General features: G+C 48.2%; 1 protein-coding gene across 2 annotated transcripts in view; it reads right to left on the bottom strand.

Annotated features, from left to right (window-relative positions):
• Positions 1-17028, bottom strand: part of RNLS (renalase, FAD dependent amine oxidase) — an 82217-nt gene that overhangs the window by 18719 nt on the left and 46470 nt on the right. For both annotated transcript variants that reach the window (XM_068416684.1, XM_068416685.1), the window contains exon 5: positions 1787-1960. In XM_068416684.1, the coding sequence (XP_068272785.1) occupies positions 1787-1960 (174 nt within the window). The remainder of the gene's footprint in view (positions 1-1786; positions 1961-17028) is intronic.

The raw sequence follows: 17028 nt of genomic DNA, 5'->3' as shown, positions 1-17028 counted from the left end.
TTAAACCTCAGCTAGACAAGGCACGGCTGCCCTGACCTTGCGTTAGCACAGCCTGCTGTGAGTGGGAGCTGGAGCAGAGGTCTTCAGAGGTCCTGGCCACCAGTGCCACTCATACTGTGACACTCATGATAGCTTATTGCATTAAATCCCATGATTACAGTGTAAGAGAGGGAAGGTATGCCCAACCCTATGGCTGTTTCCTAGCACGGTGGTGGCGTGTAGATATAAGGGCAAGGGTTGCAGCGCCCTGCCCAGCAGGTACTAACATCACTGATGTCTGCAGACTGCGGGCAGGAAACAATCCCAACTGAACAAGGAAGACTGGAAACAGAAGTCTCCCAGGTCTAAACCCGGACATGCTTTAGCACAGTGAATGTGGTAATACTTAATAATTATGTATTAGGCAGCAGCTGATTATGAAAATCCTTCCTTATTCTTATCCTGGGCTGCAGCCCCAGCAGCATGGCCAGCAGGACGAGGGAGGGGATTCTGCCCCTCTACTCTGCTCTTGTGAGAACCCACCTGCAGTGCTGCGTCCAGCTCTGGGGCCCCCAACATCAGAAGGACACGAAGCTGTTGGAACGAGTCCAGAGGAGGGCCTCAAAGATGATCCAAGGGATGGAGCACCTCTGCTATGGAGACAGGCTGAGAGAGTTGGGGCCATTCAGCCTGGAGAAGAGAAGGCTCCAGAGAGACCTTCTAGCACCTTCCAGTACCTGAAGGGGCTACAGGAAAGCTGGAGAGGGACTTTTTACAAGGGCATGGAGTGATAGGATGAGGTGGAACAGTTTTAAACTGAAAGAGGGGAGATTGAGATGAGATATGAGGAAGAAATTCTTAGCTGTGAGGGTGGTGAGACACTGGCCCAGGTTGCCCAGAGAAGCTGTGGCTGCCCCCTCCCTGGCAGTGTTCAAGGCCAGGTTGGATGGGGCTTGGAGCAACCTGGTCTAGTGGAAGGTGTCCCTGCCCATGGCAGGGGGTGTGGAACTAGATGGGCTTTAAGGTCCCTTCCAACCCAAACCATTCTGTGATTCTATGATTCTGTGACTCTGACAGTGAGTCACAGTGCTTTGTAGGTCACCACAAAGGTGGGTAGGTTTTTACCCCCACTTCACAGAAGTGGTTAAACCTGGTCATCGTCACAATGTGAGCAAGTAACAGATCGGGAAGCGTTTTCAGCTCCTAACGAACTTGATGATATTCCAACGCTAGCGGTTATTCTTGAGCTATTGTATGCCAACACACTCTTGGTATAAGAAATACATTTAATAAAGAAAACACATACTGCTTTCCCGAGCAGCTGTACTATGCGCAGCCATTTCAAGGCTTTTCCATGATTATAAAAGCACACTGCCTAACTCTGAGTTAGACTGAACAGCCCCAATTATATAACTCACTACCACTTCCAAGCATGCTTACTAGAAAGAACAGGAGTTGTAGAGTAATGGCTGACGGGAGATAAATTGGCACGTGTATGAATCAATGTTTAAACAAAGGAACTCCAGCTCTTTCTTGGAATAGCAAGATTCTGATGCCCTAAATCCCCTGACACTGGTTTCATAAATGCAGTAACGTAAACCATGTGCTGGGTGGTGATTTTCTGAGGACCTTCCCGCTTTCATTGTGTATTTTATTACAGGCCAAATGTGACATTAAATGCTATCCGCAGTGGCTTGGAGTTAAATACTTGCTCTGTTCAGAATAGCAACACTCAATTAAACAGCATTTTTCATGATCTACACCCTCTATTGTCACTGTGTTTAAGGGAAATAATGGGAGCACTGACCTATATTGCGTTTCTTATTATCGATGGAGATGAAGCGTATGCAGGGATTATCGGTGATGTACTTTGCAGCCCAGGGGACATCAATCCGTGTACCGGCTGCATAAAAAAGTCCCAGAGCGTAGCGGGAGGAGTAGCTTGCAGATTCCAGTTGCTGCTTTTGACTTTCATTAATTACTGTGGAAAAAAAAAAATAAAGAAAAAGAAAAATCAGACAATCCCTCTTCTCTCAGAACATTAAATGTGTGAATGCTGTGGTTAAGCTGATTATTCCTTCCTGAAAATGACCAGACTGCTAAAACTGAGAATTTAATATTAAGCCTAGTGCTTTGTAATATTTTTTCTGGGACACCTCTTCATGAAGTTTTAATGGCGCATTATGGAGAGTACATCCTTCACACGCAACCCTCCCCCATCTGTTGGTAGTTTATCTCCCCATTCTCCACTAATTGCCTCTGACTTGAAACTTCGATGTCCAGTGACTTTTTTTCCAAACCTTTTCTCAAAAGGTGAAAAAATGGGAATCAAGGGTTTGGGTGTGCCTCTAGCACATCAAGTAAATGATTGTATGACTCTGCAAAAACCCAAATGGCTTCACGTATCAACGCAACAAAGACAGGGACTCTTGGATCTCTGGGGAAAACAGCCCTGCAACTCCTGTATTGCAATTCAAATGGATGAAGAAAACTCTGCCCTTCAGCACAGAAAGGGTTTGTAGTGAAGTTCAGCTCCTTCAGCTGAAGGTATCTGATGGCAGTTTAGAAAATTTCAGAGCAAATATGAATCCATTCCTCCCTATGATTAACTCTTCTATCTATCTCCTAATCACAGTAAGATCTGCTTTTTGCCTCAATTCTATAATCTGCATATAAAGCTGCACAAAGCAGCATTAGCCCCACTGTGCACTCAAATACTATTTTATTTCATCCCAAAAAGAAATACAACAGTTTGACTACTCGTGGAGTTAGGTACCACGTTTCTCTTCCTACTATCGAATGGACGGCCAACGCTTCTGCGTGCTGGAGCAGGACGTGGAAGGACAAAATCACAGCAGTCTCCTGCTTGTATGTGAAACTGTATTCTCTGTTGGGCTTGTTTGGAGATGTGATCTTGAGAGGCAAAAGAACGACAACCGAGGTGCTTCATTTTATGCAAAATTCAGCCAACATCATGAACATCTTGTATGAAGAAAGGAGCAGCTGATGGCTACCTCCACCACAGCACTGACTGCAGGCAGCAGGCCAGGTGTTGAGTGGTATCTTCAGAAGGACTTCAGAAGTCCTGATCCAAGAGAGACCAGCCCTGCATGTGGGGCAGGCGGGGATGGGCTGGAGGGGGCAAGTCCAGAGGAGGGCAACAAAGCTGGTGAAGGGTCTAGAGGGTATGTCCTATGAGGAGCAGCTGACGGAGCTGGGGTTGTTTAGCCTGGAGAAAAGGAGGCTCAGGAGGGACCTTATCGCTCTCTAAAACTGCCTGAAGGGAGGTTGTAGCGAGGTGGGGGTCAGCCTCTTCTCACAGGCAACAAGCGATAGGACTAGAGGACACAGCCTCAAGCTGCACAAGGGGAGGTTCAGGTTAGACACTAGTAAAACTTTCTTCACAGAAAGGGTCATTAGGCATTGGAATGGGCTGCCCAAGGAGGTGGTGGAGTCACCACCTCTGGAGGTGTTTAAGAAAAGACTGGATGTGGCACTTAGTGCCATGGTCTAGTTGACGCAGTGGTGTCAGGTCGAAGGTTGGACTCGATGATCCCAGAGGGCTCTTCCAACCTGATTGATTCTGTGATTCTGTGATTCTGTCTCCATGCAAGGCTCCGCAGGCGAGAGGCGTCTGCAGACTTGTGCACACCAAGCTGGCCAGGAGTCACGGCAATGGAGGCCAACCAGCCTGCCATGACAGCATCCAGCAGGTCAAGTATTATTCCCCTCATGTGAGGCCACATCGGGACACTTCGTACAGTTTGTCAAGCCCCCCCAGTACAAAAGAGAAAACAATAAATGGGATAAAGTCCTGTTGCAGGGTCAATAACATGGTCCACTACAGGAGGTCTCCATTCTCAGGGACTGCCCTGACTGACCCAGACATGGCCTCAAACAACTTGCTGCAGCTGCGGTGTTGGACTTGCTGGGAGCAGCATTAGGCTGGAGACCCCCACGCTGGTGCCTCCAGCCGGAGCGGTGGGAACGTGTGATTCTGCATACCTCACCCACGCCACAGCCACCTGCGTGCGACTGCAATTAACTTGCTTCAAGGAAGAACGCTGGCATGATGGACCTTGCTGTCATGACTAATGCTGCTCCTCAGTGCTTGCAACCAGGATGGCTTCGTCCCACACTCACTCCACGTGAGTTCGTGGAGAACGTGTGTTCTCTCCCCGGGAATCACTATCTCCTGCTGTGCCAAGGCGAGACTCCAGGAACCAGGGCTATAAACCAAACCTCCACGCGCAGCGCCGTGATGCAGGGGCTCCCGAGTCACGCAGAGCCGGCCAGGGGCAGGGGTCCAGCAGCGCTGGCAGAGCAGTTTCCAGCAGGAAGCATGTTTGAGAGCACATTCAGTTGTGCTAAGAAGTCCTTGCAACAACTGCCATGAAACCTGTAAAGTCTACATACCACCGGCCTGCATCAAGGTCCATTCCCACCACCGCTACGGGCGTACTCCCTTCTCAAACAGCATCAAGGCTGCCTGTGTTTGCAGTCTATTTACACGCAGAGGACAGCAAGCAGGGGAGAGCACCATTCCTGAGCCATCCTGGTGGACAGGAGGGCCAGTGTCACCCCAGCTCTTACCAACCTGTGGGTGACCATTTCAGCTGTGTAAGTCTACAGGTGCCAAGTCCAAACTCCTTGTTGTGATTGGTCCATTCTGGCAACATTTCCATGTGGTCTCCTAAAATGTGCTGGGACACGATTCATGTCCCTATCCAGTGTCCTCTGTGAGGCTCAAGTAAGCCATGAAGCCTACTATGTCTCACAAGCTTTGGTGAACAACCAGAGAAGGTTCACCAAGGATATCGAGTCCACCCTTCACAGACAGATGCCTTCTATAGGAGGATGCATGGTCTGTGGTCACAACCTCTCACCTAAAAACCCACCAGGCTACTCATAGGTATCTGCCCCATCCCATTGTTTCTCCAGTTGGTATTTTTTCCACGATGTCTCTCCACTCTATTCCTCTGCACATCACGGAGAAGACTGATTTCAGAGACTGCTCTCTGTCCCCTCCCCTGAAATACTGACCTCATGTACAAAGCGCTCTCCTAACTCAGGTTACTGGCTGGTCTCCCCCACCCCACCGCGACCTCCACACCCACACCAGCCTTTATTTAATCACCAGCAAACCAGAGGATCACCCAGAGTCAGATGCCATCTCAAATCCCATCAGAAATAAACCTTGAAATGCCCCCAAGAAAAACCCTCACAAATTTTAACACAAATATTCTGGGGAACAGAGAAATGTGGGGGGCAGAACGAAACATCGATTGACCCATGAAAACTGGGGAGAGGAAAGGAGGAGAAATAAGGCATCTGGCACTGGGGGGGGGTGGTGGAGCTGCCTGACAGAGGAAGACAGAGGACAGGCCTGCCCCAGGAGGGTAGGAGTGGCTGAGCATGATGGGGTTTGAAGAAAGCTTCCTTCCCCTCTCCAGTCCAATGCCCCCTCTGAGAAGGTGTTGAGGGGGCCCAGCTGCCCCTCACCTCATCCCTGAACCTAGATCTTTCCACGGAGGATCCACTCCTCTCCACAGACCTCAGGAACTCCTCTAAGTGTTGGGTCAAAGACCCCTTGACCTCTGCTGTCACCTTCCCCTGGTAAAGCTGCCTCCATGTAAGTTTTGGGCACGGTAGGATTCCTGCTGGTTACACCACTGGTTTGTGATCAAGACCCAGTAACAGTCTGGCGTGGAGAAAGCTGTCGGTATGCTACTGCCTTGAACGGGCTTCTGCAGCACACATACACGCTCTCTACAGACTAACAACACCATACAACATGCTCCAGAGAAAACCAGAGAGCGATGGCTGCAAGAGATGCTCTTCAATGTCATTTCTTCTCGCTTCACCCTGAGCACGTCCCAGCTGAGGAACTAGTGGCTCCCATCTCGCCCCAGGACTCCAGACATGGTGCAGACCCCCTGTCTGTGTGTGCAGCTCAGCCAGCTGGCTCCGAAAGCCACGGTGTGCAAAGGACCCTGCCCAGGCTCGCTCTGCCTTCCTCCGGGCCAGGCTGCTCCTCCGGGGCCCAGGGCTCCCGGGTGCACGGGGCTCCAGCCAAACCTCCAGAGCAGCCTGGCAGGGTGGCCATCCCGGGCTGTGGCGGGGCACAGAATCACAGAATCAACCAGGTTGGAAGAGCCCTCTGGGATCATCGAGTCCAACCATTGCCCTGACACCACCACGTCAACTAGACCATGGCACTAAGTGCCATGTCCAGTCTTAAACACCTCCAGAGATGGTGACTCCACCACCTCCCTGGGCAGCCACTTGCAATGGCTAATAACCCCTTCTGAGAATAAATGCTTCCTAATGTCTAACCTGAACCTCCCCTGGCGAAGCTTGAGGCTGTGTCCTCTTGTCCTATCGCTAGTTGCCCGGGAGAAGAGGCCGACTCCCGCTCTGCTACAACCTCCCTTCAGGTAGTTGTAGACTGCGATAAGGTCACCTCTGAGCCTCCTTTTCTCCAGGCTAAACACCCCCAGCTCCCTCAGCCGTTCCTCGGAGGTCATACCCTCCAGACCCTTCACCAGATTGGTCGCCCTCCTCTGGACACGCTGGCTTTCATCCCAGCTTTTCATGTCGTTCGAAGTTTTTGTGCTGACCTGAGCGCTGGCAGGACTCCCCCAGCTCCGTGAGTCTCCTGCAGGCTTTCATCTCTGTCCTCCTCCATCCTTCCCCTCTTCCACAGCTTCTCTCCAGCTTCTGCAGCCCCCAGGACCGGGAGATTTCGTGGCGTGGAACCGCTGCTTGGCAAAGCCTGCGACGAGAAGGGGATTAAGGAGGGGCGCGGGGCGTGCTGGAGGGCTGCCCCGCAGGGAAGGATGCCAGTGCAACAGGACCTCGCGCATCCCGCCCTGCTGGAAACGTTCCCTGGCCTGCGCTAACTCCCCGCTCGAGCCGTGAGTTTAACAGTGCAGGCACATGGTGCCAGCATCCAGGATCCATCCCAGGGGCTTTTTGCTGCCAAGTGCAAGCAGCACCGTTAGCGATTTCAACAGGGCTCGTCCCAGTTCCTCCCGGCAGACAGAGAACAGAGCTGCTGCTAAACACACGCCACATGGCAGAGGCGACAGATCTTGTCCAGAAATCCCCCTTTCAGGTAACGGCTCCGCACAGCCGCGTTCTGAGACGTCCATCACCACCAGGCCCTCTTCTTACAGCCATGATAAATAATCACAACGTATTACACGTTCTTGCTGTGCTTCGAAAGAGTATAAAAGTCCTATAAACAAGCAAATAACTACAAGGCTGTAATACCCCATCTAAAACACTCCTCTTTGTCCAGGTTACTTTGGCAACTCATTTCCCCTTGGGGAAAAAAAAATAAACAAAACCTCCCCCAGCCTGCGAAGCAAATTCCCCTGGCAAAGCTCAGCATGCAGAAACCTCTGTGCTGTGGGAATGCAGCTGAGATCGAGACGAACAGCCTGGTCCCCGAGCTGCCCAAGCCTGTACCTTGCCTCTGCTCTGCAGCACGCGTGGGCTGCTGCAGGGGAAGGGACCAGTGGGTTTAAATTTGCTCGGGCAAACGGTTTAGTACACGTAGGTACGACTTTTACAGTGCTAAGTGTTGCCAAAGCCAAGCCGGCCAGTTGGATCTGAAGCACCTCTTTTAAGACTTAACGTCGCTTTATGGACCTGTCTGCACAAGCTATAAAGGTTCAGAAGGTGTTAAGGGTCGTTGGGGACAGCTGCTGAACAGCAGTGCGGTTATCAAAGATAAGATACGATTTTATCAGCTTTAAGTATGCATGTACACATGGAGCTTGGCCGGGGGATGCTGGGGAAAGAGGGTGAAGGAAGGCAACGAGCCCAGCTCAGGCATGGGTAGAAGAGGGAGGGCAGGCAGCTGCGAGGGTGTGGGCACCCGCCAGCAGTGACAGAGCTGTGACTTAACAGATCAAAGGGCTGTGAACAGCCAGGGCGGCTCGTTCACAGCAGCGAGGGAAGGAACGGCTTCAGGAAGAAGTCAGTTTTCAAAGCCTTGGGGAGATGGAACAACGCACAGGCTAAGGACACCCCGTTATCCTGCCCAGCTTCTGCGGGTGTTTTGGGGCGGTGGCAGGCTGCTCACCAGCAAGAAGTGAACCCCTGAAATGCTGAGGAGTTTCTCCAGACTCAGTCCTGCTCTGTCCTGGGGTAAAGCAGAGCTGGAAGGGAACCTGCGGGGTGGCAGCAGAGGGGCAGCACTGCGACACCAGCCACCACGCAGACGGCCAGGCTCGGGCTTGAGGCAGCTGCAGCAGGTCGCTGGAGGCCATATCTGGGCGAGTCGGGGCATGCCTGGGGATGGGGATCCCCCATCGCTCTGGGCCCCGTCCCAGGGACGCCCCGCTCGCACGGGGACAGGCTGTTTCCTTGGGGCTGGCTGGGGTTTCCCGTGGTGCAGCTTGTGCCGGTGCCTCTGGGGCTCTTTCTGACCAGAAATGACTGACGCCCATCGTCCCAAACAGTCAGGTTTATATCTCAAAATTTCAAAGTGTATTAATTCAATTACTGATGTACTTTTGCTTAATTATTGCTTAGTTTTTTTAAAAACAACGTCTGCAGTTCACTGGATTTTAAACTGCTGCAAATTCGCAAAAACGGGGAAGTCTTTATAGCTCGAGAAGACAGGCAATAAAGTGACGTCAGGTTTGAAACCCAGCAACAAAAAAAGCTGAACTGTACGCGAAAACAATGCCACGGGTTGTAAGACTGAGGTTTTTCCCCTGCTTCATCCATTATGCGTTTTAGCAAGGCCAACAAGTTGATCTAAGGACATGAAGAGAGCCTTCATTTTGAATTTCCATACTTTTATTGGTTTAAATGAAAACCAGACTGTTGTTTTAATGTTGTGCATGAAACCACAAAATAACTATTAATTTTTCCCCTTCCAACAAAAACGGTTAAGATGATTTTAGTAACATTTTGGAAGAAAAAAAAAAAACAGCTTTCAGACTATGGATTTGTCCAAGCGTACAAGAATCAGCCATAGCGGTATTTTTAAAGCAATGCATAAAGACATGAAAATCTTATATTTTCCACTGAGAAACTCAGCTACAGCTGCAGTGCGAATGCCACTGAAGTAACTGTCCTCTGGAGATTTCATCACATCAAAGCAAGGGGCATGTATACTTTATTTGCTGTTTCTCTAGACACTGACAGCAGAGTGGATTACTTATCTGTAACACTCAATAAATATAATAAGGGCCTTTTATCTGCTGTTCCAGTACTTTAATGTCACCTCGCTGCCTCACTCATGTTGTGGGAAGGAGAGGACCCAGAGATCCCATTAGGGCCAGCAAGAGAGAGGACAGCCAAGGCTTCAGCTGGCAGGCTGGAAGAACAGGCACCACGCCATTCAGGAGTCCAGGACCGAGCCCAGCCTTACCATCACATAGGCCAGGGAAGCAAAAATAAACCCAACTGCTCCTGTGGCCAAGAACAGACTACAGTGATCAAGGTTTAATCCTGGATGTTTAGTCTGCCAGCAACTAAGGGAGGGGATTGCAATATTCACCTTTATCTGCAAAAGGGCACTGCAGGAGCTACGTAGCACCTGGATCGTTCACCACCAGCTCGCGGCAGTTGTCAGAGGCTCCAGCAAGGACTGGACTTGCAACCACAACTTTAAGCAACCAGAGATGGGGAAGAGACATGAAGGGTTGGTAAAGGATTGGGGTCAGGCTGGTAACTTCACACCAAGTCCCATGTTTTGGGCCCCTCACTACAAGAAAGACCTTGAGGTGCTGGAGCGAGTCCAGAGAAGGGCAACAGGGCTGGTGAAGGGTCTGGAGCACAAGTATGATGAGGAGCGGCTGAGGGACCTGGGGGGGTTTAGCCTGGATAACAGGAAGCTGAGGGGAGACCTTCTCGCTCTCTACAACTACCTGAAAGGAGGGTGTAGCGAGGGGGAGTCGGTCTCTTCTCCCAGGTAATGAGTAATAGGATGAGAGGAAACGGCCTCAAGTTGCATCAGGGGAGGATTAGATTGGAGATCAGGGACAATTTCTCCACTGACAGGGTTGTCAAGCACTGGAACAGGCTGCCCAGGGCAGTGGTGGAGTCCCCATCCCTGGAGGGATTTAAAAGCCATGTAGATGTGGTGCTGAGGGACATGGTTTAGTGGTGGGCTTGGCAGTGCTGGGTTAACGGTTGGACTTGATGCTCTTAAAGGTCCTTTCCAACCAAAACGATTCCATGATTCTATGTACCTGTCGCCGCAGGTCACAGCTGCTGGGGACAGGGAGAAACCACGTTCAGAACTGCAAGGAAAAGCAGATGCTGCAATATGAGATGCATTTCAAATAGTACTTGTTTTGGAAAGTTTTGCTGTTCCTAGTTCAGTCCTTCTAAAAGCTTGTGGATACTTATCTCCCTATCAAGTCACCACATGATTTCAGAGCTCAGCTGGGACGCTTGTATCCAGCTCTTACAGGCACACAAGGATGTTTGGGCAAACTTGGGTAAACAAATTGAGATCCTGGTTTGAAAGACTTCCAGGGACGAGGGGGAAAACACTCTTTATTTTGTTTCAACGCCCAGTCTTGCTGGGTGGCACAGAGGCCGGTGGATCCTGACAACTACCAGCTCCAAAGAAGAGAACAAAGAGCCAGACACAGCTTGCGTTATCGCACGCAGCTATCACCGGGTACGTTCAAAATCGCTTACTAGGTATGGCCAAGGAAACTGTAAATCTAGAGACATCTAGACATTACCAGCCACCAATGCACTAATTAAAAAACCTACAGCAGTGCTTTTAAGGAATGACAGTACTATTAAAGTGGCAAAATAGGAGGATGCTGCACTTTTAGTTTCTTCTTTTAGGAAAAGATCACTCTTCTTAGTCTTAACTTCTTTTACTGGAAACTCATTCTTCTAATAATCCGACAGCTTTAGCTTTTGTGGGAATAGTATTAGAGCCTGGCTTGAGCTTTGTGACTTTTCCAGAGTATCCTCCCAATTCGGTGGCACTCCTGCTCTGCGTGGGCCTGCTGTCAGCACTTTCTTAAGCCATTCCTAGCAAGCAGGTCTGACACAGGGCTGTCTGATGGGACAAGCAGTTTCTGCTCAGCACAACAGTCCTGCTGAGGCTGTAAGAAATCAGGAAAATTATTTTCCTGATCAGAATTATTTCCTCCAATCAGAAAATCAGAGAATGGATTGAGAGCAGCCCTGAGGAGAAGGACTTGGGGGTGACGGCTGACGAGAAGCTCACCATGAGCCAGCAATATGCGCTTGCAGCCCAGAAGGCCAACCGTGTCCTGGGCTGCATCCCCAGCAGCGTGGCCAGCAGGGCGAGGGAGGGGATTCTGCCCCTCTGCTCTGCTCTCGTGAGACCCCCCTGCAGTGCTGCATCTGGCTCTGGGGCCCCCAATATAAGAAGGACACGGAGCTGTTGGAGAGAGTCCAGAGGAGGCCACGAAGATGCTCAGAGGGCTGGAGCACCTCTGCACTGGAGACAGGATGAGAGAGCTGGGGCTGTTCAGCCTGGAGAAGAGAAGGCTCTGGGGAGAACTTCTAGCACCTTCCAGTACCTGAAGGGGCTACAGGAAAGCTGGAGAAGGACTTTTTACAAGGGCATGGAGTGATAGGATGAGGGGGAACAGTTTTAAACTGAAGGAGGGGAGATGTAGATGAGATATGAGGAAGAAATTCTTAGCTGTGAGGGTGGTGAGACACTGGCCCAGGTTGCCCAGAGAAGCTGTGGCTGCCCCCTCCCTGGCAGTGTTCAAGGCCAGGTTGGATGGGGCTTGGAGCAACCTGGTCTGGTAGACGGTGTCCCTGCCTGTGGCAGGGGGGTTGGAACTAGATGATCTTTAAGGTCCCTTCCAACCCAAACCATTCTATGATTCTATGAAAAATGAAAATACTCTAAAGTGTATTGTTATTTGTATCAAGGGATGAAACAGCCCCCTGTATGTATCCACAAGGACTACAGGAGGGTAAAGGTGCTTCTACAGTTACGCTCTATTCCTCCCTGCTTGAGTTTTAGCAAGCAAAAACTTTAGCTGAAGCTTTTGCCAGTGACCGTGGCTTACGCAGCACCTCAGTACCAGCTTCTGCTTTGATGTATTTGGAAAGAAAATATCCTCTTTATCTCTCAAAAGGCTCAGCATCAAGGTTGGGCAGCGAGATGCCCCTGCATCCCAGGAGGAAACCAGCTATCTTTTGTCACTGCCCAGGCAGTTTTCAGGACCTTAGCTTCCTCTTCTGGAAACAAACCCAGTCCTGCCCAACTCCCAGTCCCCACCTGCCACGGGATGGCACAAAGAGAAATAAAACGTCCTGAACCCTCTTTCCTCTTCTCTCTGCCACCTTCCAGAAAATTTTGTCAGACATATGGATTTAAGAAAACTTGATGAATTTATGAAGGATCGCGGTAGCTGCTTATTTTCCAGCAGATGGATAAGCTGGTGCACAAGCCCCCTGTAAATCCCTAGTACTCAACTCGGCCTTTGACTAGGAAGGTTTCTCTCCACCTTCTTCATTTTTTCCATACTTTAGTTCTGTGACCATACGCTTCTCTCACAGCTATGCCCTCAATAACCCTGCCACTGATGCCGTCCCCCAAAAGGCTTCGTTATTTCTTTAGACTGCTTTGCTTAAGATTATACTTGCAGCATCTGACTTACTGATAGGCTGAGGGCAAACCTAAATGCGTCATCAATCAGATGTTGTTGGTGACACGGTATTTGTAAGTGGCTAGTGATCACTATTTTAAAAGTTAAAAAGGAAACTCTGTGGTTAAACGGCAACAACGATATTTTTAGCCTAGGTATCAGGTTAAGAGATTTTAATAAGACGCTCGTCCAGAAGAACAGGCAGCTAGCTAAGTACCTGGAGATAGAGTTTATTGTCACAGCTGACAGAGTGCCACCATAGCTCCCATAATTCAGGAGGTGAATTATTCACAATGGCACATTATCATAACCTTCACACAACAAAGCCTCCTTGGATGGCTTCTTCCTCGTCAGGCTTGCGGAGACCCTTCCTACTGCTCTCTGGAGCAAGAAGCCACTGCCCCAAGCTCTCTAGCTGCGTGGTGACTAAGGACAGGCTTTTCAGGCGATCCCCCGCTGCACGGCCATCAACGCTGACACTGTGCCGTGACACTGGCCCTCTGCCACGGCGCTGACCGTTTCAAGATGCAGGCTGTTCCTGCTTCTGCCCTTGCGTAGGAGGGAGCAGAGGTTATGAGAAAGGCTTCGGTTTTAAGTTCAGCTTCCTTACCAAACAGCTCAAGATTTTTAAAAGAAGGCGGCATAACAGCTAAACGCAACCATGCCTACATGGCATGGAAATACTCACTAAACAGTTACGTGTTGCGATACATTTTTCATTTTCTTATTATGCACAGCTTTTGTTGGAATAATAGCCTCAAGCTTAGCCTCAAGCTTCGCCAGGGGAGGGTCAGGTTGGACATTAGGAAGCATTTCTTCTCAGCAAGGGTCATTAGACATTGGAAGGGGCTGCCCAGGGAGGTGGTGGAGTCACCATCTCTGGAGGGGTTTAAGAAAAGACTGGACATGGCACTTAGTGCCATGGTCTAGTTACCATGGTGGTGTCAGGGCAATGGTTGGACTCGATGATCCCAGAGGTCTCTTCCAACCTGGTTGATTCTGTGATTCTGTAATCCCGTTTGGATCCAAGGCAATGCTCACTCCTGTGTGCATGCAACGTCCGTAACAACTTCAATAATTATTTCAAATCACTGCGGTCCTGGCTGACTTGGCAGAAAGGTTCTTTATCTAAAGTTTGTGGCATGTGAAGGAGAGGCATATTTAGAAATGTAGATGATTAAGTGGAAAAGAAAGATGCTGCAGGAAAAAAAAAACAGTACAAGTTTTTATAAAGCTTCTAATGATTTTGAGAACCAAGCTTGAATACCTGTCCACCCGCTGCTCTTGACAAGATGATTAGCAACTCACTCACTATTAAACTAAAACCTCCATCAATTTTCACAAGAAACATTTACATTAATCTCCTACAGCACCACACGCTGCGTTCGAGTCACCTTTTGCTATCAACAGAGAAATGAAACTGCACCGTTTCTGGGGACAAAGCTGGCACGAGGGCAGCTCCAGTTCCTGTCTCCTGGAGGAAGGGCAGGCGAGAAAAGAGGAGGGATGAGGAGCCAGGCGAGATGCTCCATGGGACCTCTGCCCAGCCCCAGACCATGCTGCAGCTCCTGTGCTAACATTCATTCAGCAGGATGGAAAAAGCTGTCCTGCTCTGAGAGCTGATGCGTTCAGGTGCGCGCACCCTGGCACCGCCCCGAAGGCCAAGATATTGCGCTTTTTTTGTAGGAGGCTGGTACAGGAGCATGCTGCAAAACTATCTTTGCCTTCTCTCCCTTTAAATTGATCCCTGTTATACCTACTTATACACTCAGGTCATATTTTTTACCAAAAAAATCCCTGACCCTAAGCAATCATCTTTTTTGTTAGTTTTAATGTATAATTTGATTTTTGAATTTAACAACCTCTATCCTCCTTCCCCAATTCTGTAGCTTATTCTCAACCCATATGCTGTATTGCACACAGCTGAGAAGCTCCATGCTGTTCTCTTCAGCTCAGTGTCCAGTCTGCAGGCGGATTTAATGCATATGTTGACATTAGAATCACCATTTTTTGATTGGTATTAATGGGGAAAAAAACCTTTTCAGACTCATTATTTGGATGACTGGGTTGTGAATGTAGAAGCCGACTCTTAACCAAAAATCTAGTCATTTCCTCAGTGATGCCATCAGAAGCAACGCAGCCCCTGAAGATGTGTACAACAATGGCACACGGCATTTTAGTCTCATGAACCCGCAGCATATGCGATGCCCACGCACGACACACCACGGAAATACCGCTCACTGCAGTTCATTATATCTATGGTTTTGATTCAAAATTAATAACAGCTTAGTTTAAAATACGAACCTCTGCTAAGCTTACACCCTGGGAAGAACAGGATATGACATTTATAAGCAATCCAAACTAAAGGAGAAGACAAAAACTGATTTTTCACAATCCAAACTCTTCTTACGGTTACATCACCACCTGCCCGGGGAGAGAAAACCAGTCTTGTAACGGTACAAAATGCCAATATTTTAGCTGGGAAATTTCTTCCAGTTTTGCCTGGGAAGGAGCAGAAATAAATGCCTCTGTGGAGCCATCAGGACAGACTGACTCCTTCCAGCAAGGAACAAAGATACCCAGGATCTTCCAGGAGATTTTAGACATGTTTGGAAATTAGAGTCACTTACAAAGAATACCAAGAAATTAGTCAAAAAAGTCCAAATAAAAAAAATATAATATACATGTACACTCCAGTTCTGCTTTGTAATCATTTATAGGTAATGACATAGAATACATATATATGGCATGCCATCATATAACTCTCATTAGCACGACTGCAAAGACAGTTTCCACACTATAGGCAGAACATTTATTACGTGTTGTTCTCACAAAGCCTGCTAGTATCTGTGACTGGCATTGAAGCTGACAGAAGCAGAAGACACCTTTGAGAGAATCTGATTTTATTCTGAGACTTCTTTATTGATTTAAGATCTTACTTTTGAGCCAATAGACTTGGAAAAGTTTAGCTAAAGAATAAATAAAGCTCATTGTCACATCTCCTCTGGATTAATTTGCAAATTAATCCAGATTCATCTTGCTGTTGTGCCATGTCATTACAGAAGACTTAGAAGAGCTTCCTTCCTACACCAAGTTACAAAGTACTACACGCAGTTCTGTTACTCTCTGGTGCCAAAATGTAAAAGCTCATTACTTACATAATCTTCATCATAAAACATTTAGCAAATAACTTACGCACCTACTGCACACAGTATTGGGCTGAATAATAAAGTTGAGAGGATTTATTTTCTTAAAGTATGACACTAGTTGCCAAAATAGCATTAAGAGCTTTTCAAGGCAACAAAGAAAGATGTTGGCTTACTGCTCTGTGTTTTGACTTGGACAGAATAAACACATAAATAAATTGAATTAGATCTATCTGATGTTTCTGGCTTCTGGGCTGCAGCTCCCCACTGACTCTGGTGGAAGACCCTAATGGCATGGCAAAGCTGAAGCGCGGCAATTGGGAGGCTCATCCGCAAGGTCTCAGTACAGACCGACTCCTTGCAACGCTTCCCTGTTACTAAACTCAAGTCGATACCTGTAATGCAATACCAGACAGTGGTAATGCACACTCAGAGAATCAAAATGCAGCTTTACAATAACAGGCAATAAAGTTGTTTCAATTTAAGTAAGTACTAGAGAAAATGCTTTCAGACATTAATTATTGAGGAAGGATTCAGCTGGCCCTGGAAATGTCCACTTTAAACAAAAAAATCAACATATTTTCCTCTCGTTTTAAAGCAGATGCACATGTCCAGTTCATTACTAGGAGGACAAAGAAGTAAAGAATACAGGGTAGAGCTGTGGACATCAAAACCACACAAGAATTATACTCAACTTTTACAAGAATCCCCTTGTGATTTTTAGGAGATTTTTTCCCCCATTCAGGCCAGACTTGTTAGTAAGTATCAGTATTACCTCTATGTGGACCTCTCCTATTTTCATTTTCTGAATCAGTCCAAACAGCTTTATTGGGCTTTCCAGTTCTTGTGCTGGAAGAGAGGTTTATACTTCCTGAGACCGCTAATACAATGCAGCTGCCTCTTCCAGGCTGAAGAATCCCAGGCTATTTAGTCACCCCTTGCTGAGAAGCCACTCCATGCCTCTGGCCATCCATCCCTGTGGGCATCTCTGAAGCTTTCTGAATGATGAAAACACAACTGCACGCAATACTGAAGTTGCAGGCACACCACGGATGTATCTAGCAGCATCATGATATCCCCCTCTTCTGTTCTCTATTTATTTGATTAATTTTTAACACTGAGTTTTCTTTCACAGTTGTAAGGAGGGATGAGCTTATATTTTCATCAGACCTCAAGCTCTCACTGAAGTTGGACAGATCAGGTCTCTACGTCTGATATATGAAGTTAGGATTGTTTTTTTCAATGACTTTACATATTTACACTTCTGATCACAAAATGAA

The sequence above is a fragment of the Nyctibius grandis genome, chromosome 20, assembly GCF_013368605.1.
Source record: "Nyctibius grandis isolate bNycGra1 chromosome 20, bNycGra1.pri, whole genome shotgun sequence".
Lineage (NCBI taxonomy): Eukaryota > Metazoa > Chordata > Aves > Nyctibiiformes > Nyctibiidae > Nyctibius > Nyctibius grandis.
The sequence above is the reverse complement of the archived record's forward strand: the minus strand, read 5'-3'. Positions and strand labels throughout refer to the sequence as shown.